The sequence below is a fragment of the Sus scrofa genome, chromosome 15, assembly GCF_000003025.6.
Source record: "Sus scrofa isolate TJ Tabasco breed Duroc chromosome 15, Sscrofa11.1, whole genome shotgun sequence".
NCBI lineage: Eukaryota > Metazoa > Chordata > Mammalia > Artiodactyla > Suidae > Sus > Sus scrofa.
In genome coordinates, this window is record NC_010457.5 from 46306223 (window position 1) to 46333538 (window position 27316).

At 42.0% G+C, this 27316-nt stretch overlaps 1 protein-coding gene across 1 annotated transcript in view; it reads left to right on the forward strand.

The window, feature by feature from the left end:
- SNX25 (sorting nexin 25) overlaps nt 745-27316 on the forward strand; it is an 81438-nt gene continuing 54866 nt past the window's right edge. Inside the window, 5 exon segments of the mRNA XM_013984049.2 lie at nt 745-925; nt 1286-1315; nt 1318-1501; nt 7553-7725; nt 8894-9080. Of these exon segments, the coding sequence (XP_013839503.2) occupies nt 745-925; nt 1286-1315; nt 1318-1501; nt 7553-7725; nt 8894-9080 (755 nt within the window).

Here is a 27316-nt window from a genome sequence, read left to right on the forward strand (position 1 = left end):
AAATCCTGGAAATGTGGAAAAGCGTTGGATGTATTGTCATAGTTGATATTCTGGAAAAAAAAAATCACGGAATACTAAAACAAGAATAGTGCCTCCTCTGACGTGTCTGCTTTTGCAGAAACAGGGGGTCCTCACACAGGGTGAATACTGATCCTGAGCTAGGGGTTCCATTTTTTATTCAGTTTTCTAAGAAACCTGACTCCCCCCACCAAAACCTCCCCAACATTTAAAAGTTGGTGTATAGTGGCCAAGATGAATAAAAAGAGCACTAAATCTTATGCTAAAAAACTATTTGAGAATTGTTGGTTGTTCCTCTGTCTGCCAGGCGTGAAGCAGGATCACAAGTTATGGCTTGTTGTCAGGATTCCTGGGGATAAAGTAGTGGGTAGGCAAATAAAGCAGGGGGATAAATTATTTTTCTAAAATGATTTAAGATCACATCAAAATTAAGCCAAATCAAGTGATGGTTGAAAAAGGAAGGAAAAAACCTTGAGCAATAAGCAGTAATAAAAAGAAAATATCCCAGGTATCCTTAGCTGAAACAGGATGTGGCTCAATGTTTTTCTCCTTTGAGTCCCTTTGGGGAAGCAGCACTTAAATTGAGTAACATTGGGGAGGGCAGAGCCTTGGCCTGGTTGATGGTGGAGAAGTTTGAGAGAGACCACAGGCTGAGGGAAGCCACCCACACGGTGCCAGCCGAATTCCCTGGGAGGCTACTCTCTGGGTCCTGGGAACTTGCAGGGGATGAGCACTGTCCAGGGAGCTGCAGCTTCCAGGAATGATGAGAGAAGAGCCCCTTCCTCCTCCAGTGTACCGCCCCCTCCCTCCCCCCAGCATCCTCCACAAGTAAAACTCAACCCTATGCCAGTTGGCAAAGATATGTTTACAGAGTCCAGCTCCAGTACCGTAAAGCAGGAAAAATATTGTGAGTGGGAGCTGAGAGGCAATTAAATTGATAACTGGCACATTCCACATTTACTGTATAGTATGCTCTATTTAAAAAATGTTTTTTAAAAATGTTTTTAGAGAGTTTGGTACCAAGGTAGAATATTTAAAAATTGGGCTATCCAAGACATATGGTCACAACAAGCCAGAATTCTAGTTAGATGAGAGTCCCTCATTTTGAAAGGTTTTAGAAAAGGAGTATATCTTCCCTTGTTTTCTTACTCTCTTTGTATTTTAAACTGTGACTGTTAACTGATAGGTGGCCAGTTTCCAGTAGAAAAGGTGTCTCAGTGTCTGCTTTTACCTACGCTTGACATGTTGCTTTGTCTGTTCCTGGTAGTGTTTGACTACAGTTACAGAGACTACATCCTGTCTGGTATGGAAGCCTCAGCAGAGACGAGGGCCAGCTCTACCACCTGCTCTCCGAGGACTTCTGGGAAATTGCCAGACAGCTGCGCCACAGGCTGAGTCACGTGGATGTGGTCAAAGTCGTTTGCAGTGATGTCGTGAGAGCGTTGCTCACTCACTTCTGTGACCTGAAGGCGGCGAATGCCAGGTGACTGTTACAAATCGGAATAACCCCCCCCCCACATTATTCACATTAAAAATTTTATCTTGTTGTGAAGGGGGTCAAAGTCAAGACAAAACTCTAGCATATTCATCCTCTTGCTGGGATCTGGCTGGAAAGGTAGACATGTCTGGGGGAATAATCATAATATTTGGATAGAGTAATTTTTTAAAAAATTTTAATTAAAAAAACTTTATTCACTTGTTTGATTTGTGTGGATATATGAAATGTATTTTACTGAGCCAGCATTATGTTGAATTTATTTAGCTTAGTATTAAGGGTACCTTAATATTTAACTAGTTTTGGAGTTCCCATTGTGGCACAGTGAAAGCATATCTGACTAGGAACCATGAGGCAGGTTCGATCCCTGGCCTTGGTCAGTGGGTTAGGGATCCTGGCATTGCCATGAGCTGTGGTGTAGGTCACAGATGTGGCTCGGATCTGGCATTGCTGTAGCTGGTGTGAAGGCCTGCAGCTGTAGCTCTGATTCGAACCCTAGCCTGGGAACCTCTGTATGCTTTGGATATGGCCCTAAAAAGCAAAAAATAAATAAATAAATAAATAAAATAAGTAAATAAAAATTAGCTAGTATTAAGGGAAACAGAATTTGATGACAGTGTTTTATACTCTGAGAGAGTGTCGGTATGTTTTCAGTTTTCAGGGAAATTTAAATAAAGCTCATGTCTCTTTTTGTGAGTCCCATGTTAAGAAGTCTATTGTGTTACAGTATCCCCAAAATTGATTTTTAAAAGGAACTCAGTGTTGGAGAAAGTGGGCTGTAATTAGAGAAGGTGTGTCAGTGTGAAAATTGCTTGTATTTAGGCTTAGCAGCTTTTTGTACTGTTACACAGGAAAGGCTTGTGCCTGAGAGTCACCCTGCCTCAAGGAAGATTTCACCAAGGCCTTTCTGTGCTCATAGCAAGTTCTTACTCCCAGGTTCACTGATGGGATCTTAAATGCCTGAGAGCGTGGTGAATCCTAGCACCTCTAACTTGGACATAAAGTGCAGTCTTGGAGTTCCTGCTGTGGCTCAGTGGGTTAAGGACCTGGCATGGTATCCATGAAGATGTGTGTTCGATCCCTGGACTCACTCAGTGGGTTAAGGATCTGGTGTTGCCATGAGCTGTGGTGTAGGTCGCAGATGCGACCTGGATTCCGAGTTGCTGTGGATGTGGTGTAGGCTTGCAGCTACAGCTCTGATTTGACCCCTAGCCTGGGAACTACCATATGCCGAAGGTGCAGCTGTAAAAACAAAAAAATACAGTCTTATTGCAGTGAGTGGCCTTTTGCCCGTTTGGATGTGGCCTCAGTTGGAGCAGGAACGGAACTCTCTGCGGTTAACATGCCGCTTCTCACTGACACTGCTCTGCCTCTGCTGTAGGGAAGAGAGGAGGTATTGCAGACTGCATAAGTAAGCAGAGGAATCTTCCTTGAGCGGGTGGTAACTCCTATTCCTCTAAGAAGCCTGGTTGTGAGCCTCTGTCTGAAAGCACTTTCTCGGCCTGGCCACTGGGGGTAGTGGTGCAGCAGCAGCTCTCATCCTCCGCTGGGCTACCTCTTCCCACAAATTGTCCTCACTCCCATGTCCCCAGCTCACGCTTGTGAGGCTAGCTTCCATAGAGCTACCATGTGCCTTTTCTTTTCCATTTTGCTGCCCCCAGTGTTTAAAAATAAAACTGGGAATACATTTTATATTGTGACCAGTTTCATCCAAAAATATTCATTACCTGTGATAACTTTGATATTTTTTATTGTTTACCATTTAAAAGCATGGCCTTTGAGACTAAATTTTGTGGGAGTCACAACCCACAGTTTGAAAAAAATTACCATAGATCAGCAATTTTTAGATTTCGTGGTCTCAGAATCCCCCCGCCCCTTAAGTTTTTAAGGCCCTAAAAGAGCTTTAGTTTATGTGGGTTATGGCACGTAGTGTCCTGGGGCAAGCCTGGCTGGTTTGCAGGAGCTGACTGTGCACAGCTCTTCCCAACCCGGAGGTCACATTGTCCCATCATAATTGGCCACAGGAAAATGCTGCACCTTGAAGCTTTTTTCACCCTGGAGTGCGAGTTGTTAAACTTTTACCAGCTCACCACTCATCATATCTGTCAATATTTACCATATTCAGTATTAAACTAAGAAACTTTTTTAAGTGTAAGAATACAAAGTACACCTTCCACTCACCATCAGAGTGGCAATGTCATCACACATCAAGTAGTCTCTGAAAAACGCCACCACAACCCGTATGAGTGAAAAAGACACATGGAATTTTTGTAGTACTGTGAATATGGTTTGGACCACCTGAAAGTGTCTTGGGGACCCAGGAGCCTCTAGACCACCCTTTGAAAACCACTGTTTGGAGAGAAGATGACTTCCTGTAAGGAGATATGTGAATCATAGGAAAACAGGAGAAATAGACTCTTGGGTTAACTCCCTGGGGTCTCAAAGTTAGCCTTCTGAAGTGTTCAGCAGCCCCATGCAGCACCTAATTTGCTGTAGTACCTGTTTTATAAAGTGCTCCCTAGTTCTGCCTGGCAGAAAGTGTCAGACACTTGTTTAAATTCAGTGGAAGCTCACTTTAAGGTATTTAAAATATGATTCAATAGAGAAGAGTATTTTAGATCATTATTTTATTCCAGTAGGAAGACTGATGAATTGAGATTTGGGAGAAGAGCAAGTAGTTAGAGAAATTTACTGTTTTTATGATTATCTGATTTCAACATGAGACTGTATTTTTCACTGAGGCACTTATTTACCAGCTTCTGAAAATTGCTGCTTTTGCAGATGATATAAAGATGGTTTGGGTCAGCCCCAAAATAATAGAAACAGAGAATTGATTCCATTTTAGGAGCTCCTTCTCTTTGGACTTCTGGTTTTCTTCTGCCAAGTGTAGATTTATTTTACTGCTATGTAGGCTATGCCTAGAAACTCTAGTTGATGATTCTTATTAAAGAAAAAAAATGCCTCTGTTCTCTGAGATTATGGATATTTGGAAAAATGCCAGTAAGTCACCGGTGTTTTGCATATAGATGACCATGCCCTGGAGGTGAAAGCTGGGGATCCAGTATCTGATTATGCATCATCTTCTACCAATTACACAACGAGGCTGGCAGAAACACATCTGGATTTAATTGTTGTTTCTGTACTTGCCTGCCCCAGGTAAACAGTGCCCTCGCCCTGGAAATCACTGTTGGTATGCAAATTTCCATTGGCTGCAAAATGACTTTGGCAGTCAGGGAAGTGCCCAGTTGAATCAGCTGCTATCAGACAAGAGAATAATAAATTGCATTAATAAAAGCAACACATCCTCTGCTGACTGTTAAGCAATTGCGTGGAGGCAGCTTTCCGGTCAGCCTGTATTTATTCTCCAGCTGACATTCTTTTGGCTGCTCTAAGCCAGTCCAGATCATACTTAATTCTTGCCTCTGCTTCCTCTTGCTTTGCCCCATCTGTTTGTTCTAGAATGTTTCAGGAAGATCTGAAAATAATTGTTTTTATGCTGTTAAATCAATAGCATCTTTCACAGCCTCCTTTTCTAATCTCTGTGTGCTGTTTAAGGGAGAAATAATACTTTTATTCACATATTTTTCTTCTTTCATTCTTTTCCCCTTTTCATCTTAACCTCTGATTAGGGTGTAGAGTCTGGACTTGAAAGTCAGGCAGGACAGAACTTGAGAGTTGTTTGTATCCACTGTTTATTACCTCTGTGACTTTGGACTATTTGCTTAACCAGATCCTTAATAGTCTCATCTATAACATGGTGATGATGATATCTCCTTCTTGGTGTGGGTGGGAAGAATAAATATATTGCACAAAGGAATTTACAGAAGGTTAATGTCCTTTAGCTCACTCAAGGCATGAGAACCCAGTGGTAAGTTCTGGGAAACAAGATTTTTTTTTTTGTCTTTTTAGGGCCACATCTGTGGCATATGGAGGTTCCCAGGCTAGGGGTTGAATTGGAGCTGCAGCTGCTGGCCTACACCACAGCCACAGCAACGCTGGATCCAAGCTGTATCTGCAAACTACACTGCAGCTCACAGCAATGCTGGATCCTTAACCCGCACAGCGAGGCCAGGGATGGAAACCACATCCTCAGGGTTACTAGTCAGGTTTGTTACCGCTGAGCCATGATGAAAACTCCAGGAAACAAGTGATTGATCCACACTGACTGAAGGACTAAGGCTTCAATCCACCAAAATGCTGGGTGGACACCTCTTGGCCCAGAATAGGCATCTGCACCTACCCCTTCCTCAGCTTCTAAATGAATGCTTGCTGCCCATTTACTAGGGGCATCATAGGAATATCCTTCTTGGAGTTAGCAGAGAGCTCCAAGGAAACATTCACCTTTCCTTTTTTTATACAGCAAGCTCCTTTGAACAGCTGTCTGGGCTTTGGTTCACTCAGTGTTTTTCCCTGTCTTTAATTGTTTACCCTCCATGAGGACAGAGAAGGGACTTTGAGAGGGATTTTGATGTCCTATAAAGAAAGCTCTTTTGTTAAAGTGAATTTTGCAGGGGTGGGGCAACTCCCCCCAATAAATATTAACTGTATATATATTGTAAAATAAAGTTTTACCTTTGAAAGTGCTTGACATGACAAAGTAACATCTATATCTTACTGTATTAAAATATCAACTCTAGCTGGTAATGAGCTGGAGTTTAAAATAAATGAAGAGTCCATTTTTTTTAAAGTAAACATGTATTAGTATATATCCAAAGGCTTACTCTTAAAGTTGTTCATTAGTGTTGACTTTGTTGACAGTCCTAATTGTTGACACGTTAGGATTCAATTCCTCTTCCTTATTGTAGAAGATAAAGAGGAAACCTTTCTTTTTTCATGTATGTACACTAGAAACTAGTCTTTAGTTTTGAGTGCAAAAAGAAATCAAGGTTAACTCCTAGGACACATTAGTCATAAAGGCATCAATATGCGTTTATTTGTTTCATTTCCTTGGTGGTACCTGGTATGCTTCTTACCTTTCTCTTTAGTGTTTTGCTTTTGTTTTTGTTCCCACCATTGGCCACTAGTTACTATAAGAAGCCCATAAACTGCCACTTATCTGGAAGATATTAGAAGTATTATCTTCCACTCTTTCTTGAATTGCTATCAAGATACTGTAGGGGAAAGGAGGTAGAGGAAGTCCTACTTTCCACTCTTCTTCAGTCAGATCATCCAAATTAATGGTCCTGGCATGAGATTGGGTTAGTGCTGACGGGTAGTCTGTGGCCAAGGTTGGTAAGATTGGCTGGAAAATACTTAGGAGCCTCACAGAAGGCAATTTGCCATCAAATTATGTAGCATCAAGTTGTGGATCTTTTCCTCGGTGGGAATACCCATGCATTTGTTTTACCCCTTGAGCCCCCTAGTCAGGAAAGCTGCCTGGTGACCCTGCTTTATGCTTTGTGAGTTGTTGTTGTTGTTGTTTTTTTAAATGAAGCTGTATATCACATTGAAGAGCTCTGGGAGGGAGTTCCCATTGTGGCTCAGAGATCATGAGCCTAAATGTTATCCATGAGGACGCGGATTCGATCCCTGGCCTTGCTCAGTGGGTTAAGGATCTGGTGTTGCCGTGAGCTGTGGTGTAGGTCGCAGACATGGCTCAGATCCCACCTTGCTGTGGCTGTGGTGTAGGCCGGCAGCCTCAGCTCCAGTTGACCCCTAGCCTGGGAAGTTCCATGTGTGGCGCGTGTGGCCCTAAAAAGCTAAGAGGGTAAAAAAAAAGAGTTCTAGGAGACTCAAAAATAATTGAGTTATATAGAGATGTTCATTCCTTTCTGGATTGTTGCTGTGACTTGAGAGTCATGTATAACTCTTGATGCCACTTAAGGTTAGAAATCCTAAAAGGTCATGCATCTTCATTTTTCCAGATTCATCTGTGGTTGGGAAAATTGACTATTGATATTGTTGAAGAGTGGACACAGATATTAAAACTGATATGTCGCCCATTTGAAATTTTTTTTTACCTGATGGCACATAACCAAATTGTTTTTATAGAAATTTCCTTCTTGCCTCTTCCATCTCTTCATGTATTTTTCCTTTCAGACATGAAGAACAGCCGAGGCCTTTTGTGTTGCATGCATGCTTGAGGAACTCAGATGATGAAGTAAGATTTCTACAGACGTGTTCTCGGGTTCTGGTGTTTTGTCTCCTCCCCTCAAAGGATGTCCAGTCTCTCAGCTTACGCATAATGCTTGCAGAAATTCTCACAACAAAAGGTAGACTTTTATAAGTAATTGGTATTACTAATACAGTACTTATGCAAACTAACATGCTTCATGCTAATGTGATTACACTTTATATGACACCTGTGCATACCTTGTATACTGTGGAATATATGGGAATTAAAGTGCTTTCCAAACGTCAGGTTTAAATGTCACTTAAAGAAGGCATTGCTTGGCCATGCATGATAAACAAATTTTTTGTATAACATATTGCCAGATACATGGCCCATTCTGTTGTTTATAACACATGGCCAGTTCTTTGGCTCTCCACGGTGTGGCATCCATTTGGGTTAGTTTTTTGAGCTACTCAGGCCAATTATATGCATTAATGAAAGAAAATCTGTACTAAAACTCTAGTATGCATTTACCTAAAATATCTTTGCTATTTACACAATTCATTCATAAGACCTATAAGTAACTTACAATAAATAAAAAAGGAACTGTACCACAATATATGTGATTACTATAAAAAAGTGTATCCAGGGAAATGCTTAGCCAGGATAAGAAAAATGGAAGAACGTATGATGGGAGAGAAATTTTTCTTATCTTGGAATCTCAGATAACATTGTGTTTGATATGCATTGATTGAATATCTCATTTGTTATCTCAGGATTAGCCAGCTGTTCCCATTAGCTCATTCAGCCAACCACAGAGAAAGGGGGAACATTTTAACCTAAAGTTAGGATGAATCTGTCAGAGTGTCATTGACTGTTTAACAACTTCCTCCCTGAGGTCTGCTTTCACCAGTTGGGAGAATGTTGACTTTCATCTTTTGGCAGACAAAACATATTGAGCCTTATAAAAGAAACAAAAGGGAAAAAAATGAATGTACTTAATTTTGATAGTTTTGTTAACAACTTGGGTTCCAAATTATATATTTTTTTCATTATTTTTTTTACATGTAACTCATTTGCTAAAGCAACTACTTGGTTGTAGCCATAGCTGGTAGCAAACCCAGAGGGATGGGTAGCTGTGTGTGTGTGTGTGTGTGTGTGTGTGTGTGTGTGTGTGTGTGTGTGTGTGTGTGTGTGTGTGTGTCTAGGGCCCATTTGGGCAGCAGTTTTAGAATGTTTCCCAAATGTAGTTTCAATTAAATAACATAAAAACAATCCCTTTGAAGAAGAATACCCTTTTCAGTGGTGCTTTCTTCTCTGTTTCACAGTCCTGAAGCCAGTAGTGGAGTTGCTTAGTAATCCAGATTATATTAACCAGATGCTGCTTGCCCAGTTGGAGCACAGAGAACAGATGAATGAACATCACAAGAGAGCCTACACGTATGCTCCTTCTTATGAAGAGTTCATCAAGCTTATTAACAGCAACTCTGATGTTGAGTTCTTGAAACAACTAAGGTATTTGGTCTTGAATTATAGCATGACAATAGCAACTAATTATCCTCTTCTGCCTAGCTAGGTAAAAAAAAAATGTGGTTGTCAGGGAAGTGGAAATAAAGGAAGTTCATAAATCTTACTAATTAGTAACAACAAGATTTATCCAGCCTTCTCCTTTAGCAGTGGAATTTGTTTGTTCAAAGTATCATGTTTTGGAAATAATTAGGGTATAATAGAAAGCTGTTCAGTTGTTAGAACCTGTGTAGCTGCTTAGATGCTTACCTTGGAAAAGCAGTGGAAGGAAATGTGTTTTTAAAATTGTAATGTAGAACATTGTGTTGATTTTCATTTTTCTTAGAAAGTACAGAGGCCCAGGTTTGGGAATAAAGTGTTCTCGATTCGTTGTTTTGAGAAAACACTTTTGAAGTATATCCCAGGAGTCTCATTTAGAGGGGAGTTCAGTCTCCTTTATTGCACTTGAGATATTTTAGGGGTGAGTGTGTTTATTTTTTGTTTTTAAATACAGTGTATGCATATACAGTATGATTGTATAGTATCCTGTGGTTTGTGTATTTTCTAGTTTCTGTTTCTCTTGTTAGCCCTCTGTTTTAGTGTCCCAATCAAGCCTGCATGGGGAGAAAGGAAGCTCTGGTCTGTGAGCTTTGCTTTTGATGGATAATTTTTGTAAATCACTGATGGAAAAGTAAGATATTGGCTGAAATTGGGTCTTTGGACTGAGGAGTTTAGCCACATTTGCCCCTGAAATGGGGTCAACAGTAAAATGAGTTATGCTGGTTAATTTTCTAATCTGAATAATACACCTTCTAAGAAACATACGCTGTGGGCAGCACTGCTGTGTTCTCATCGACTGTGCCATATGTTAATCTAGGTCCCACAAATGTATAATGATGGGTTTGATTGTGTAGCTTTGTTTACAAGTAGTTTAGTTCTTGTGGGATATAGTCTCTGAAGATTTTAATCATGTTTCTCTTCCCATATGTAATCTTGAAGAGGCTATACGGTATTTATCTGTGATTATTTATGTCTGAACCTAGAAATTCCTTCTTCGTAATTGTGATACTTGAACTGATCAAGGACCCAAGAGCCAATATTCGAAGCTTGCTATCTGAACCTTACAGGTTACATCTACTCAAAGATCATCTTTACTGTGGTTTCCAGTGACTCCTTTTAAAGTGTCATGCCATGGAAAGTGCAAGAGCCCGCAGTGTCACACACCCTTGTTGCCTCCCTGTCCCCTTAAAATTCTCAACACACAACACACGCACCAAGCTCTGGTTCTGTAGGTGCTGTTCAGGCTTATACTCTAGTGTTCCTCTGCCTGGTGCTTTTATAACATTGTTCCCAGATGTGCTGTGTGTGGTGTGACCAAGGTAACGGGATGCCCTCCATGGAATTAATTTCCTTCTAAGATGCTGTTTATGAGCAGATGATCCCTCATGTTAATAAACTGTGGGTGCATTGAATTCCTAAGCATTTCCCTTGCCAAACAGTCTCTCCACAGTAAGGCCAGACATGGATCATTTGCTAACTGCAGGGAAGTTTAAGATAACAATCTCAGATCAATAGTGGCAGATACTTAAGTGCATCAGTATTCATTCTTCTTCCAGACTTAAGGATGAGTATTCTTTTTTCTGAACCAAATGAAAGACTCCAGCACTGCACACATGGTGACAAAGTTAATGGTGTAACAAAAAGGTGCCAAAAGGCATTTATTGATCAGAACTAATTATTTTGAATGATCAGCTATTGGTACTGTAATACTGTCTATCATTTTGTATCTGAGCACAGTTCCTCTATTATGAATGAATCTTGTTAAAAATTAATGGTTCGGAGTTCAGTGGCTCAGTGGTTAACGGATCCGACTAGGAACCATGAGGTTGCGGGTTCGATCCCTGGCCTTACTTAGTGGGTTAAGGATCCGGCGTTGCCATGAGCTGTGGTGTAGGTCGCAGACGTGGCTCGGATTCTGCGTTGCTGTGGCTCTGGTGTAGGCTGACGGCTACAGTTCTGCTTAGACCCCTAGCCTGGGAACCTCCACATGCGGGCGTGGCCCTAGGAAAAAAAAAAAAAAGAATTAATGGTTCATCTTCTTCACAGTGTACTAGCAAAAGGCTCTGGGCTATTTGAAATGCTTTAAATATCCTAATATTGGCAGTTTGTCATCTAGTAGGTAAAGAAGTAGCTCAGCAAGTACTGCCCTTTAAAAAAAAAAAAAAAAAAAAAGCACGATGTCTATTGTCCCAGGATGATTGGACAGCCTGCTTTTGTCACAGTAGGAGCATTATGGATTTTCTTCACCCTGTGCCCAAAGATACTGCTGAAAGTTCTTTTTTTTTTTTTTTTTTTTTTGGTCTTCTCTTTTCACAGCCACACCTATGGCATATGGAAGTTCCATATGTTCCTGGGTTAGGGGTTGAATCAGAGCTGCAGCTGAGGCCTAAGCCACAGCCACAGCCACACTGGCTACAAGCCACATCTGTAGCCTGTGCCACTGCTTGTGGCAATGCCAAGTCCTTAACCTACTGAGCAAGGCAAGGGATCGAACCTGCATCCTCATGGATACCATGTTGGGTTCTTAACCCACTAAGCCACAAGAGGGACTCCTTCAGTAGAAGTTCTGATTTTACACTTTCCCTTTTCCCTCTAATGTGTGATGGAACAAAAGTATTATAAGCACTTAAATCTCTTTTTTTGGCCATGCCCACTTCACACAGGGATCAAACCTGTACCACAGCTGCTACATGAGCCACAACAGAGACAAGGCTAGATCCTTAACCTGCTGAGCCACCAGGGAACTCCTTAAATCTTTTCTTGACATCACTTCTTGATAATAGGGTATTACTGAAGGGTAGCCCACTGGGGGTTGAGCCCTGGAGACTTAAGGGGCAGTAGAAGAGCTAAACTAAAGAATGGCTTTTTCAAGAATTGAGATACAATATACATACTGTAAAAGTCATTATTTTACAGTGTACAATTCAATGGTTTTTAGTATATTCAAAGGCTGTGCACCTGTTATCACTAACTAATTCCAGACTATTTTCATCACCCTGAAAATAGTTTCTACCTTGTACCTACTGACCGTCACTTCCCATTCTTCTTCTCCCCCTGGCCCTTGGCAACCACTAATCTGCTTTCTGTCTTGGTGGATTTGCCGATTCTGGACATTTCGTATAAATGTAATCATACAATATATGTCCTTTTGTGTCTGGCTTCTTTCACTCAGCATGATGTTTTCGAGATTCATCCATGTTGCAATATATATCAATACTCCATTGTATGAATATATCACATTTTGTTTATTTCTCAGCTGATGGAAGATTTGGGTTGTTGCACTTTAAAGAATGCCTTTGATCCTTGAGCATCTTCAGTGGTATTATCCATGACTGTTGAGAAATGAGACTAAAGTAAAATGTTGGAGGTGCCTAACCTCTTCCCACCACCATCTAGATCCCTGCTACCAACAAGGAGTATTCCTGGTACAGACAGCAGGAAAGGGTGTCCCTTTAGTGCCTTATTCCTTTTCTATATATTGTATTCTCTTTTATGTCCCCCACCCTCCTGTTAGAAACACCTTACGTTGGGTTTCAGTGAAATGGATACCTGGAGGTGCTTTGGTGATTAGATAATCAAACTCTTAAAGGGCATTGTCTATTAGAAGTAAAAAGAATCCATTTAATTAAGTTGGTGGAATGACTTATGCTTCTGATCTCCTTCCCTTTATAAACTTTGTTCCTCATGTCAATCTTGGGGAATAGGTTGATAACCTCTTCTAGAAGGACTGTGAAATTCTCTTATAACAAGGGGTGTGAGCTTCTTTAAAGAGTCATGTGTACCTGGCAATATCAGCTGTGGGGTCAGCGTAATCCTGAAGAACTTACAGTCCCCTTGGCAAGTCTGGCAAGGAACCTTGGGAGAAAAGACTGTGAAAGTCATTTTAGTCGACGTTCAGTGTGCACATCCAGAGTTGCTTTCCATACACCTGTGTAAATACCGCATTGTCTAGGGGCATCTTTCCTGGACCTGTGACTACAAGACAGTTCCTTGGGCTTTGCTGTGTTGAAAAGTTTCGTCAGTTCTCTTTGATGCGGCAAGTACCATGTCTTTTATCCACAAGGTGGTTATCCCTGCTTTGTTGTATCTGAGGCACAGACCTGAGGACTAGTTCTTATTCCCTGCTTCTTGGACTAGAGAGGCTACCGGGAACAGCTCTGGGATGGCAGAGATTGATGTTTTTCCCCCAAGAGTAAGGGATGCTGCATAAATTAGCTCGTTACTTGGCTACTTACTGTTTACCCGATAAGAAAAATTGCCCTCTATTTAAGGGTCAGTTCTGCTCCCTCTTACTGACAGGCAGAATTGCTTTTTATCAGACTCCTATCTAATACCCACATCAATGAGGCTTATCAGCCATGTAGCACTAGTGGAGCTGCTTTCTTTAATCATAGTCTCCACTATTCTGTTGTTTCCCTGGTTCAGTGAGAGTATTCTGCCATCTGACTTTATTAGTGTTTTACATCACTGTCTTCAAGTTGCTTTTGATAAAATTTTGGGATGCACTGCCTGAGGCAGGGAAAGAGTCTAATTTAGACTAAGTGAAACCATCCACTTTCATTTCATGTGTATTTGGGAGATAGATGAATGTTTTCTGAAAGAAGTAGTCATTCAACTCTGCTCGGCTGGAATGCAGTAAAAAAACCCAAAAAAGCCCCTTGAAGGTGCTGTTTGTAGGTCTGCAGTAGTTTGTTTTATTCTGAGTTGGCATGAGCTGCTTTCACAGTAGGATTATAGAGCTAGAAATGTGTCTTTCAGGTATATTAAATTTGTGATTTTTAACCCTGGCCGTATGTTAGAATCTAACAGGCTTTAAAAAAATTACAGTTTGATATCCTGCTGTCCCTTTGAGGCTCCTTCCTTTTTCTTCTCTAGCCTCGAAGTGAGGATATGGTAGCTAGACTGGTTTATTATTTTGAAGTTTCTGGATCTTCTGGTAGGAGCGGTGATCAACTCTGCTAACACAACAGAAGCCATAGATCTGAATGCCATGTCGATGTGGATATTAAAGGGCAAACAAATGGATTGCCACTGCTGCTGTGGTTGGGATGACAGCCATGGTCAAGGGAGGAAAACTCAAGTTCAGAGCAGAGATGCATCCATTAGTGAAACTTGGCAGTCACAACCATACTAGAGAAAGGATTGTGTGTGCCTATATTTTGAAGATTAAGCAAAGGAGAAGTGAAAGGTTTTGCCCTGACAGAATCTATTGTAAAGAAGTAGGCAGAGAGTGGCCCAGGAATCGGGCATATCCAGGGCTGCCTGTGTTCTGTAATTCTTCAGGGTATTTGTGAAAAGTGCCCTCATGAAAATCATTTCCTCCTCCATGGAAAATACAGATGCCTAGGCTTCACCTCTGGGAACTTTTATATAACTGGTCTGCAGTGGAACCTGGGTGTAAGCTCCCCAGGTGATTATAAAATGCAATTAATATGCTGAGAATCTGTTTTAAATGTAATGCTCTTTCACATGCTGCCGATCTGAAGGCTTGGCTAGATGTTGTGTCATGTAATTCATTGTATTCTGATTCTTTGAAAACTGTTGGGGTCAAATTGGAGCTGCTGCTGCCAGCCTACGACACAGCCACAGCAATGCCAAATCTGACCTACCCCGAAGCTGGTGGCAACACTGGATCCTTTAACCCACTGAGCGAGGCCAGGCCAGGTATCGAACCTACCTCCTTATGGATACTAGTTAGATTTGTTACTGCTAAGCCTCAACAGGAACTTGTGAAAACTGTTGATTCCTGTTTGAGATATATGGTAACTCCGCTGAGGAGAATACTGATTACTCAGGCCCCCTCATTCTCCTGCCATAGTGAACAAAGAGCCTTTTATCGCTGACTTTCCTGAGAGAGGTGTTTGACCCAAGGTTTGTCAGCCTTGGCACAGTTGACATTGGGGCTCGATAATTCTTTGTTGTGGGGGTTATAAGCAGCATCCCTGGCCTCTGTCCACTGCCTGGCGGTAGCACTCCCACAGTTGTGACAACCAGCAGTGTCTCCAGATGTCGCCATGTGTCCTCTGGGGGTCAGAATTGTCCTTGCTTAGGAGCCGCTGGTTTAACGCCATGAACAGTTTGGAGATGTTGTACTTTTATTAGTTAGGACTGGATTTACTGAAAAATTATAGAATACTCAATAATGACAGAGTATTATTTGTCATACTTTTGTATGACAAAAGTACAGAGGGTTTTTTTCCCTTCGTTACATAAAGGGAGTCTGGAGTAAGCAATCAGGGACTGGTACGGGGCTGCACTCCCCTCAAGGCCCCAGGTTCCTCCGAGCTCACTGCTCTGCCATCCTGTGTTCCACAGCCCTCCTGCCTCAGGATGTTCTGTAGAATGCCGTCCATCATATCCTAATCTCAGCAAGTGGAATAAAGGCAGGGAGAGATGGTGGCAAAAGTCATGTACTGGTTGTCTTTTTTTTTTTTTTTTTTTTAATTTTGTTGTCTTTTTAGGGCCACTCCTGTGGCATATGCAGGTTCCCAGGCTAGGGGGTCTAATTGGAGCTGTTGCTGCCAGCCTACGCCAGAGCCACAGCAACACCAGATCCGAGCCATGTCTGCGACCTACACCACAGCTCACAGCAATGCCGGATCCTTAACCCACTGAGCAAGGCCAGGAATTGAACCCACAACCTCATGGTTCCTAGTCAGATTTGTTTCTGCTGCGCTATGATGGGAACTCCTGTACTGGTTGTCTTTTAAGGAAAGTTCTGGAAGCTACTTCTTGACATTTTTGTTTATATTTTGTTGGTCAGAAAAATTGAGAAAAAACAAGAAGTCTTATTCTGGGCACCCTTAGACTTGAAAAGGGAATGGTATGGGATAGGCAGATAGCCATTTTTGCTGCACTGCTGCCCATCGAGGCTTGGGAAGAATGCTACTTTCCTGGGCTGGACATTGCCTGAGGTTAAAGAGATGCCAGATGCGTGCTCAGGATGGGGGGAAACGTTCTTTTTTTAAGCTCCCATTTGTTGAATATCTAATATGTATTGAGCACAATGCCAGATTCTTTATAATCTCTATTTGGTCGTTCTAAAAATTAACTGTATGAAGTTTGAACTGCGATTCTCATCATGCAGTTGAGAAGGAAGCGACTTGCCCTGGACAACATAGCTAATAAGTGTAGGGCTAGGATTTCAACTCCAGTCTGTCTGACTTCAAACCCTGTATGTAAAGCCAGGTAACTTGCTAGCCAGGTGGGTGGAACACAGCAGTGATACAGGACCCCGAGCCTGTGAGATTTCCTGCGGTGTGGAGATAGCTCTCTGCTCTTCGTGAGTCTCTGCAGGCCTGGGGAATGATACCATCAGGAGTATCACCATCTTTTATTGAGACAGCAACAGACTGCCAGAGAAACAAGTAGTAATGAAGAAAATCAGAGCCAGAGCAGCCTGTTACTGCCATAGTCTCATTTACTGCCAGCCCAGTCTTTATTAGATTTTCTAGGTCTGTATTTGTTTATTTCTGATCCTCATTTAAAGAGCAATGTGGAGAATCTAAAAATAGTGGAGAGGAAATTCTAATAATGAATGAAAGGTTTAAAATTAAAGAGATTAAGGGTTATTTAGCTTGGAGAAGGGAAGGAAACCTTTTATCTAGCACACAAGAGATTGGTGTGGTATTTTCAGTTTTATTTGAATAAAGCAAGAGGCAGTGGACAGAATACATGTATTAATAAGAGATCCTAACAGTAGAGTGGGTTCCTGAGGAGGGTTGTTAAATATTTCTTGTTTAGCTCTCATAAGGGGATGGATTTTCATTTCTGAATCAGATTAGGTTCATTTGCACATGAAGATAATATATTAAAAATAATAAAATTCTTAAAATTGTATGCTTTTGTGTGGAAGAATTTAAATTATTTGAATGTCCAGTGTTTTGAACAGTGATTCTGGAAATGTGAATCTTGAGCAGTATAACAGGATTACCATTATACAGGATCAGAAAGAAAGAAATGGTGCATGCCCAAGACAAAACTATTGCAGCATGTCAGAAATCAGTGAGCATGTGTAAACTGCTAAGGAGGGCTAGTGTGGGCGGACAGGGAGATGGAGATTCATAAAGTGTAAAACAAAGAGAAGCCTGGCTAATTTTTATGAAAAGAATAAATGAATATAAATTTAGTTTTAAAAAAACACATTAAAATGCAAGGCTGCCTAGGAAAAGTGTTTTGAAAGATCTTTCAGTTTCATGAAAAATACAGGTATTTAGACTTTAGAATATGATTCCTTCTGGTGTCTGAGAAATGGCAGAGAGCACAGAAATTATTCCGAGAACAGAAATTATTTTCTTTTAGGGAATAAAGATAATTGTTGGCAGCCATGTAAAAATTTGATACGAGAAGGGGAATTTTGGTATGAAGTTTATGATGTCTTTGAAATTAGAGAATTCATCCTGTGCTTATTTGTGGAGCAGCACCAGTGCCATTCAGGTGTGGGTGAAGTGTTACTTGCTTTGACAGGTTTTTGCTGTGGTAACCTTTTTACAGATAATAGAGTTGTAGCCTCTCTTATTTCTGATGTCTACCCTCTTGTGGCTGAAGTTGGTATGGGGGACTTGCTGTAGGCTTCCTGACAGGAGGGACTAATGCCTGCCCACTGGTAGGTGGAACTGATTGCTATCCCTCTGGTGGGTGGGGCTTTGTCTCTGGGTTGGGCTGTGTGCCTGGGGGGTCTTTAGGCATCCTGTTTACTGATGGGTGGGGCTGTGATCCCACCTGGATTGTTGTTTGACCTGGGACTTCTCAGAGCTGATGAGTGGGGCCAGATTTTCCCAAAATGACCACCTCTTGATGTGGCCTCCTCTTTGTCTTCTAGAGTAGGATATCTTTTTGAAAGTTTTCGGTCCATTTGGTTGAAGATTGCTCAGTATTTGGTTGTAAAATTTTGTTGTTTTTAGGAGAGCAGTTGCGCTCCAGTCCTTCTATTCTGCCATCTTAATCCCATCTCTCTGATGACAGTTAGGACCACAAGTCAGTTTATGTAAAACACTTTGCCCAGGACCTGCATATTCCTGATTGTTAAGCTGCTGCTCTTATTGTTATCATTTATAATCATTAGACCAAGGATTGCAGTTAGATTTAATTTCATTATGAACACTGAGCAGGTCTTGGTGGTCCCCCGGCCGGGATGCAGTGTTTTTTTGGGAGTTTAAGGAGGCCCAAGAAACAGCAGTGCTCCTCTCTTCATCCCGAAGTCTGACCTCCTTAGGGCCAAGGAAGAAGGCAGATGAAGACCACAGTGACCGATCCGGGAGAGTGACGTTTATACATGTAGGCAGTGCACACTCTAAAACTGAGTTTCAGGAGTTCCCATCATGGCACCAGTGGAAACAAATCCAACCAAGAACCATGAGGGTGTGGGTTCGATCCCTGGCTACGCTCAGTGGGTTAGGGATCTGGCGTTGCCATGAGCCACATGTGGTAGGTCATAGACACAGCTCATATCTAGCATTGCTGTGGCTGTGGCGTAAGCCAGCAGCTGTAGCTCCAGTTAGATCCCTAGTCTGGGAACCTCCATATGCCGCGGATGTGGCCCTAAAAAGACAAAAAGACAAAAAAAAAAAAAAATTAGGTCCCCCATCGTGGTGCAGCAGAAATGAATCCGACTAGGAACCATGAGGTTGCAGGTTTGATCCCTGGCCTCACTCAGTGGGTTAACGATCCAGCGTTGCCATGAGCTGTGGTGTAGTTTGCAAACGCAGCTCAGATCTGACATTGCTGTGCCTGTGGAGTAGGCTGGCCGCTGTAGCTCTGATTAAACCCCTAGCCTGAGAACCTCCATATGCCGTGGATGTGGCCCTAAAAAGACAAAAAAATAAAATAAAATAAATAAAACTTGAGTTTCAGTATTAGACATTCTTTTCCACCTTACACTGTGGGACCGTAATCCTTCTCCTCGTCCCTTCTTCTCCCTCGTCTCCACAGCAGGCGCAATCTACCTGCCAGCTGCCCTTGGGAGACCACATGCCCTTAAGAGGAAGGAGGACAGAACTGTGCTTCACATGCCTGGTTCCTCCTCTCTTGTGACCAGATTAAACCCTCTCCCTCTCCAGGGAGGAGAGAAGAATGAGTGAGAGATGGAGAGAGGCCAGGGGTGGAATTTCTTGAACTTGAAACCCACTGCCAACCAAAAAGAACTTGATCTATAGGGTGGTGAAGGGTGGTGAACACGGGGTGCAGGGTGCGGTAATTTTTAACAACTGGCTTTGTAGGGGGAGGGGTAGGAAAACCTGACTTATAGCATTTGACGATTTCTCTGGTGCTAATACCCCCATCACAGCCAATTTCAAGCCACCGGCATCACATCAGCGCATGTAGAGCTGGGGAGAGACCTGCATGGCTCACCGTTATGTTATGCTATGTTATGGTTATGTGTTATGTGTGTAGTGTTTCTGCTATGCTGATGTGATAGAGGTAAATATCCACCAACATAGATGATAGTAAAATGAATGAAATTAGGAGATGATGAGTTTAATTTTAATAACAGTGGGTTTAATTCCTGAAATGCTGTGATCATCCCTGCAGGGAAATGGGGAATCCTGGAAGAGAGATGGCGCGTGCAGTATAACAACACACAAGACTCTTACATTTAGAAAGTGGGGGCCCAGGAGGCACTCTGTTCTGCAGAACAAAAGCTAGGCTTTAGCCCGTATCTTTTTATTAAGGAAGGTGATGAAATTATTATTGATGGGATTAATGAAGGTGTCAAGATTAGTGGGCAGGAACAGGCATAGGCAATGATGAGATTAGCTTCTTTGTAATATCAAAAGAGGGTATCCTTAGGACATAATGCAGCTATAGAATAACATGGTTAATGCATAAGTCCTTCGTCTTGTCTTTGAAGGAGACTGCTGTCCTTTAAAACTCTTGAGTCCATAGATATTTGCTTTCTGCAGAGTTCTGCTGTTCCATGGTCTCCAACACTGAAATTCAACATACTCATCATTGCCCTGAGTATTGGCCACACGTGCCCTGTTTTTGGATTGCCCTGCACTTGACAGCAAAGTAGTTCTTCTAGAGACAGATAAGAGTTAGCATCACAAAAAGTCAACCTGTAGTGACAGATAAGCATCGAAGGCAGATCCTGGCCACAGACATGCTTGGGGGTCTAACAGGCCTGGATTTCAGACTTGGTTTCCCCTGTGGCTTCACTGCTTGCAAACTGTATGGCCTGAGGCAAGTTATTTGCACTCTGAGCTTCAGTTTTAACTGAAACAGAGAACACAGTTCTGTTGCAAGGGTTAGATGAGATAATGCAGGATGTGTAGCGTCCCAATAAGAGCTGAAAAAACAACAATGTGTGTGTGTGGGGCGGGGGGGAAGAAACATTCTCAGACCCTGACTTGAGTAGGATTAATGGATGAGATGAGGCAACACAATATCTTTCAGAAAAGCTTCGTTCCTACAGATGTGATAAATTCATTTGAGTAATAAAAAAAAAAATGGAAAAAAAAAAGCTTCATTCCGAAGCTTCATTCAAAATGTATAAAAAGTCATCAGGACATTTTCAATATAGAACGTGAACTAGACAAATTGAGAATGGAACATATGGAAATATAAATGATATTAATAGCTGACATAGAAATATGGAAACACTAGAAGAAACTTGATACAGGAAGCAGCAAGAAAAATTTGGCCTTTTTTTTTTTTTTTTTTTTTTTTTTTTGTCTTTTTGTTGTTGTTGCTATTTCTTGGGCCACTCCCGAGGCATATGGAGGTTCCCAGGCTAGGGGTTGAATCGGAGCTGTAGCCACCGGCCTACGCCAGAGCCACAGTAACACGGGATCCGAGCCGTGTCTGCAACCTACACCACAGCTCACGGCAACGCCAGATCCTTAACCCACTGAGCAAGGGCAGGGACCGAACCCGCAACCTCACGGTTCCTAGTCAGATTTGTTAACCACTGCGCCACGACAGGAACTCCAAATTCGGCTTTCTTAAGGTTAACTAAAGGGCACTGGTTAGTCAGTGGTGACAAAGTTTTGACTGCTTCTGTAACATGTAATTTATGTAGGCTCTGGAAACTAGAAAATGAATATGTGCTAGTTATTTTAGGAAGATTAAAAGCTATAAATAAGATTAAGAAAATAGAAATCATTTATTATGGATGAAACTGAATACTTGGTGTGTGTATGTATATATATATATTTCCAGATTATATTCTATGTGCATAACATGAGTGTGTGTGTGTTTACATACACTCAGGATTCCTTGGGCAGCTGTGGTGTAGAATTTTCTAGCTGATGTGACTCAAGTACAGAGCCCAGGTATGCAGAAATGACGGTCCCCTCAGCCTACAAGGTGGCAGGTAGGGCCTGGGATAGCTGGTTGCCCCAGGATCCTGATCAGACATTGTCATTTGCTGTGTGTGCCACAAATGGAAAAAGGCTGGGAAACGTGCCTTAGACTTTCTGTGGAATTAGCTGCCTTGCACCCGCTAGAAAAGTGGAAAACAGATTTAAAGCCCCTTGAGTGAAAAGAGCCTTCTCCTCCTCCAAGCCCTAACTGAAAATATTTTCCCTGCTTGTACTACAGCTCCCGGGCACTTCCTGCTTAATAGCATTATATACACTGCATGGAGAGGCAGCTCTTCCTTCAGCAGTGCTCAGTTAGAGGAACTAAACTGAGGTACTTTTCTTTGTTCATAATATTGGTGAAGATTAAAAATTTGGTACCTAGTGTTGTCAGGAATGTAGGAAAATAGACAACTTCAAGTCCTGCTTGTAGTAGTAAAAATTATCCCTTTCTGTTAGTTTTTATAATCTGAACAACTGGTAACAAAATGTGTATTCATTTTGATGTAATTATTATTCATAGGAATTTATCTTGAGGAAATAATCATGAATATGTGGAAAGATTTCTCCAAAACATTTCTTGGAGAAATTTAATGTAGTTTATTTAAAATTGAAAAAAAAATTGAGAAAAGCTTGAAATAAACAAAAAATCCAACCATATGGGTTTGGTTGAAAAAGTTTTGGTTCATCTATGCAATGGATTGCCATGTAGTAATGGTGTTGCATCAGAACATTTAATAATACTGGAATATAGTAACTATAAATTTATAAATTTAAAAGGCTCTATGCCAGTATTTAAAGCATAAATCCAGTCTTAGAAAACAAAAAAATGTTAGCATAGAAAAAAGGTTATAAAGATATACCAAACGTTAATAGTAGTTAACTTTTAATGTTGTCCTTTGTATGTTTTGCCATTTTCTTAAAAGAGCATCTGTTATTTTAGAGAAAGCAAAAATTGGCTCAGAATGTAAAAGTGAAATCTGCCTGTCCATTAATCAGGCTGGGATAACAGACACTAAGACCAGCTACAAAATTAACAGGAAATAATATTTCTTCCAAATACATGCAGCGGCTGTAAAATGTCATAATGATTCTCTTCTCTGAGTGACTACTGCTTTCTTATTCACTGAGAAGTTTTGCTGTGTGAAATGGTATCATAAGAATGACACATCCTCCTCCCACTTGGACGATTTCAGTCTCTTTGACACAGAGAAGCAGCCTCATTTATAACCCAGACAGAGTGGCAGATAAGGGGTTTCTGGACTCAACATCCCACATTTAGCTTAACTTCGTAGTTTTCAAGGCAGCGGGACCCTGTGTCCATTTGAAGTTGACCCCTTCACAAGCTCTGCTTTGAGCCTGTCACAGTGCTGCTTCATTGAAATTTCATCTATACCCACCCTTCCCCAGGGCCGTGTGGTAACTGGGGAGATGCTCCTTGGCTCCTCTTGCTCAGAGCAGTGGGGCAGTAAACCCAGTTTTGTTGGACTGCAATGACCCTGGTGGTCTCTGATCAGGCTGACTCTTTTTTTTTTTTTTTTTTGTCTTTTTGCCTTTTCTAGGGCCACTCCTGCGGCATATGGAGATTCCTAGGCTAGGGGTCTAATCGGAGCCGTAGCCACCGGCCTATACCACAGCCACAGCAACTCAGGATCCGAGCTGCATCTGCGACCTACACCACAGCTCACAGCAATGCTGGGTCTTTAATCCACTGAGCAAGGCCAGGGATCGAACCTGCAACCTCATGGTTCCTAGTCGGATTCTTTAACCATTATGCCACGACGGGAACTCCCGACATACTCTTATAGTCAGGAAAAAAGTAAGACTACTTAAAATGGTTTTTGTATGTATTTTTACACACACATACACACCCACCCACCCACACATACACACACCCCATCTCCCTAAACAGCACATAGCTGAAGAATCAACAGCAGTGTTAAGGAACAGTAATTTTTAGTCATTAAACTCTCACTATAAGGGAGGTCCCATTAGGGATCAGCAGTAATGAACCCAACTAGCATCTATGAGGATGTGGGTTTGATCCTAGGCAACCCCCCTCTGTCAGTTAAGGATCCGGCATTGTCATGAGCTGTGGTGTAGGTCGTAGACTCAACTTGGGTGTGGTGTTGCTGTGGCATTGCTGTAGGCTGGCAGCTGCAGCTCCAATTCAACCCCTCGCTTGGGAACTTCCATATGCTGCTGGTGTGGCCCTAAAAAGCAAAAACAGACTCTCACTGTGTGGCAGGCACTATTCCAAATATTTTGAAGGAGTTATCTCATTTAATCCACATAGAAACCCTATGAGGAAAAATACTGTTACTCCTCTTTTTTTACAGATGAGGACTCTTGAGTTTCAGAAAGCTTGAATAATTTTCCCAGGGTGACACAGTGAGTGCTGGAAGCAGCACTGGAACACAGGCCATCTGAACACAGTGCCAGGGTGCACATTCGTAACCGCTCTGATATATTCCCTAAATTATCTAGCAGACCCGGCAGTCGTCCTGTGGGTGTGGGAAACAGCTCCAGCTTGGGTAGCGGAAATCAGCATGGCTTCCTTGCCTAAATGCTTTAATTGATACCCCTTTAATGAAAACATATCCCTAGCCTATTACAAAGAAGCCTGTGGCGAAGTTCCCGTCGTAGCGGAGTGGTTAATGAATCCAACTAGGAACCATGAGGTTGTGGGTTCGATCCCTGGCCTCTCTTAGTGGGTTAAGGACCCGGCATTGCTGTGAGCTGTGGTGTAGGTTGCAGACGCAACTCGGATCCCGAGTTGCCGTGGCTCTGGCGTAGGCCGGCGGCTATAGCTCCAATTCGACCCCTCACCTGGGAACCTCCATATGCCATGGGAAGTGGCCCGGGAAAAGGCAAAAAGACAAAAAGACAAAAAAAAAAAAAAAGAAGAAGAAGCCTGTGGCAACTCCGAACTTTCTGATTTTTTTCTTAAACGTTTGTATGTATATTCTATTCTATTCTGTAATAGACCCTTGCTAATTTTGATATAAAACAGTATTTTAAACCATTTACCATATTGTACACCTTGACGAGGATTTGTGAAGCCTTTAACTCTTCTAAGACATTGCAGCATGTGCATGCCCAAGATAATACTCAAGCTAAAATGATACTTTAAAAAATCTGTGTAAGGTGTGCCTAATGAAATGAAGACACTACTTTTGGGGGCATGGCTTCTGAATAACTTTGAAATCAGTTCCAGTGGAATCCCAAAGCTGTCGTGAACAGTTGTCATAAGGTGTTGACTTCTACAATGATTGATTATTTTATAGGACTGTGTAGCATTCAGGCGAGATTAAGCTTGGTGGGAAGAGTTGGTAAAAACAAAACTTCCTAAGCATATAAAACTAAAGAGAGGTGAGGTGGTAGCTCAGAGGGGCAGGCAGCAGCTAGCTTTGTTGACTTTTTCTTTATCCCTGAGACAGTGGATGCTACCTGATAGGGTCTTGCCAGAATTGGAAAAGAGCTGAATTATCATTATGCTACTTCCTCCTGAGACTTGAGTTTACGTTATCATTTTGGAAAAACATGTGCTAAGGATCTCTGCTCTTCTAATCAAGAGAAGGCTTATTACAGGTATCGTCCTCCAGGAGTTCTTATTGTGGCTCAGGGATAACGAACCCGACCAGTATCCATGAAGTTCGATGGGTTCGATCCCTGACCCTGCTCAGTGGGTTAAGGATCCGGTGTTGCCGTGAGCTGTGGTGTAGGCTGGCGGCTACAGCTCCAATTTGACCCCTAGCCTGGGAACCTCCATATGCTGCAGGTGCAGCCCTAAAAAAGATTAAAAAAAAACACCCCAAAAACCCCAAATAACAAAAAAAATCAAATATTGTCCTCCTGATTGTTGAATCAAACTGGGCACCAGCAAGGCCATGTCCTCCTCTGGAGGAGGAGGGCCGAGAGGGTGACTGGTTCCCCCAGTCGAGAGGACAGGGAAGCCTGTGCCATCAAAGATGGTCAGCATTTGGATGTGTGTCCTTGTACGGTCTTGTTGAGAATGAGAAAGTCCCTCATTTCTTACTGGGCTTTTGGTATCAAGTGAAAGAGAATTCTGCAAATGCAGTAATCATCTTCACATGCCTCCTGTGGGGAAAGTACTGTGTGCGGAGGGTCTGGTATTTTTAGAGATGAGCTGTGTGGATCCTCGGGTTCTTACCCCTGCCATCAAGTGTTCATTGTCTGGTGTAGGAGACCCCTCTGGGTGTAAATAGCTGAATATGGAGCAAGTTATTCAGGCCAGAGGGAGAGTGTGAAGAGGCAAAGACATGGGCAGGAGCACATATTTTATCCTGTGGATAAGAGGCATCTCAGAAGCTTCAGAGAGGAATGGCTGGGTACTTGAGTTCTCAGGAGTGAATGGGATCCAGCAGATAAGGGGCGAAGTTGTATATAAGAGGGAGAAGAAATGAAGCAAAGTCTGGGAGTCAGGAAAGAGCTGGAGTGTGTTTGGGGTGTCTCATGAGGTCCGGTTTGGCAGGAAAATGGTATCTAAGGAAGGTTATGGAAGGCATTATTGCTGGAAAGATGGCCTGGCCTTGGCCATGCTGATATACTTTGAAGGGCCTTAGACAAGCTGAACATTAATCTGTATTGAATTTTAGGATAGTTGGAAAATGGTTAAGAACATGAGCTTTAGAATCAGGCAGCCGTAGGTTGTAATTCTGGCTCTCTTACTTAAAAGCAGTAAGAGCTTGTATAGACTTCTTAATCCACCTGAACTCTAATTTCTTCCTGGTAACCTGGGGCTAATTATAGCACCTTGTGAGGATTCAATGAGATTATATAAATTAAAGTATCTAATCATGTCCCTAGTACCTAATGAAAGGAGTCTATTAGCTGGTATTATTCTTAGGATTTTATAGATCCATATGAACATTTTACTTCTTACTCAGTGTATGATGTGTATTTTCTGCAGTACCACTGATGACTTGTTTGTCCCAGAATGTGAATCACTAAGAATATCAAAAGCACAGATTGTTCAGAAATGTTATGTGTACCTGTTATGTGTTACAGATGTTAACACATTAATTTAGCTCATTGTCTTAGTCAGTTTGGACTTTTATAACAAATTGGCCATAGAATGGACTGCTTGACAACAAACATTTATTTTCCTAGTTCTGGAGGCTGGGGAGTCCAAGATCAAGTTGCTGATAGGCAGATTGGGTTTCTGGTCAGCTTCTCTCTCTGTCCTCACTCAGCAGAGAGAGTCCTCTAGGGCTTCTTTTTTAGGAACACATATCATCCTCATGACCACCTAATGACCTCCCACAGGTCCCACCTCCAAATACCATCACATTGAGGCTTAGGATTCAATATGTGAGTTTTGCAGGAGATGAAAACATCCAGTCCTTAGCACTCATTAATATTTACTGCCAAGCAAGGTTCTGTAGGTGAATCCAAGACTCAATCCCTGTCTTCAAGTTGGAGAGAAAAAGGTAGCATATCTTTTTTTTTTTTTTTTTTTTTTTTTTTTTTACTTTTTTAGGGCCGCACCTGCGGCATGTGGAGGTTCTCAGGCTAGGGGTCTAATCGGAACTACAGCTGCTGGCCTACGCCACAGCCACGCGAGATCTGAGCTGCATCTGTGACCTACACCTACACTGCAGGTCATGGCAGTGCCGGATCCTTAACCCACTGAGTGAGGCCAGAGATGGAATCCGCAACCTCATGGTTCCTAGTTGGATTTGTTTCTGCTTCGCCACAGTGGAAACTCCTAACATATCTTTTTTATAGACAAAGCCACAATTTTGTCTTAGGCTCAGACATGTTACCATTTTGAAAAGAAATGCGAGGCCCTGAAAGCACTGGACACAACGTTTTCTTTGTTCACAACATTCTTTGTGGAAATGCGACTCTTTAGCAACATAG